The sequence below is a fragment of the Austrofundulus limnaeus genome, unplaced genomic scaffold, assembly GCF_001266775.1.
Source record: "Austrofundulus limnaeus strain Quisiro unplaced genomic scaffold, Austrofundulus_limnaeus-1.0 Scaffold3283, whole genome shotgun sequence".
Lineage (NCBI taxonomy): Eukaryota > Metazoa > Chordata > Actinopteri > Cyprinodontiformes > Rivulidae > Austrofundulus > Austrofundulus limnaeus.
In genome coordinates this window covers 1-609 of record NW_013955685.1, presented here as the reverse complement: position 1 = coordinate 609, position 609 = coordinate 1, and the positions used below count along the sequence as shown (strand labels likewise).

At 44.0% G+C, this 609-nt stretch overlaps 1 protein-coding gene across 1 annotated transcript in view; it reads left to right on the top strand.

Moving 5' to 3' along the window:
• LOC106511825 (uncharacterized) overlaps positions 1-572 on the top strand; it is a gene marked incomplete at its 3' end in the record, with an annotated part of 3,682 nt that extends 3,110 nt beyond the window's left edge. The window contains exon 2 of the mRNA XM_014000557.1: positions 73-572. Coding sequence (XP_013856011.1) covers positions 73-572 — 500 coding nt within the window. The remainder of the gene's footprint in view (positions 1-72) is intronic.
• Between the last annotated feature and the right edge of the window lie 37 nt (positions 573-609).

The window sequence follows — 609 nt, the reverse complement described above, 5'->3', positions numbered from 1 at the left end:
CTGATTCCTGTCATTGACCCACAAGCCCAGATCATGCTGCTGCTTGGTCGAGACCTTATTAGAGTTCATAAGGTACGTAAGCAGGTGAATGGCCCACACAACCTTCCATATGCTCAGCAACTTGACCTTGGGTGGGTTATTGTTGGAAATGTATGTCTAGGCAGCAACCACATGCCACAATCTGTCAACACCTTTTACACCAAGACCATGGAAACAACACGCCCCACACTTTTTGAATCTTGCCCTAATGTGTTCTGTGTGAAAGAGAAATACAGCAACATTTACATCCCAACTTACCCTTCACTCTCATCTGAGACGGATCCAGACTGTGATGCTAATCATCTTGGATGCGCTGTGTTTAGGCAGACTAAAGAAGACAACCAGTTGGCGCCTTCAATTCAAGATGGCTTCTTCATGAAAATAATGAATGAGGGCCTACATAAAGATTCAAACAACAGCTGGGTGGCACCATTACCCTTTAAGCATCCACGTAAACGACTTCCCAACAACAAGCCCCAAGCATTAAAATGCCTCCTCTCCTTAAAGCACAACTTTAAAAGAAAGCCAGAAATGCGAGAACATTTCCTCATCTTCATGGAAAAGATGTTC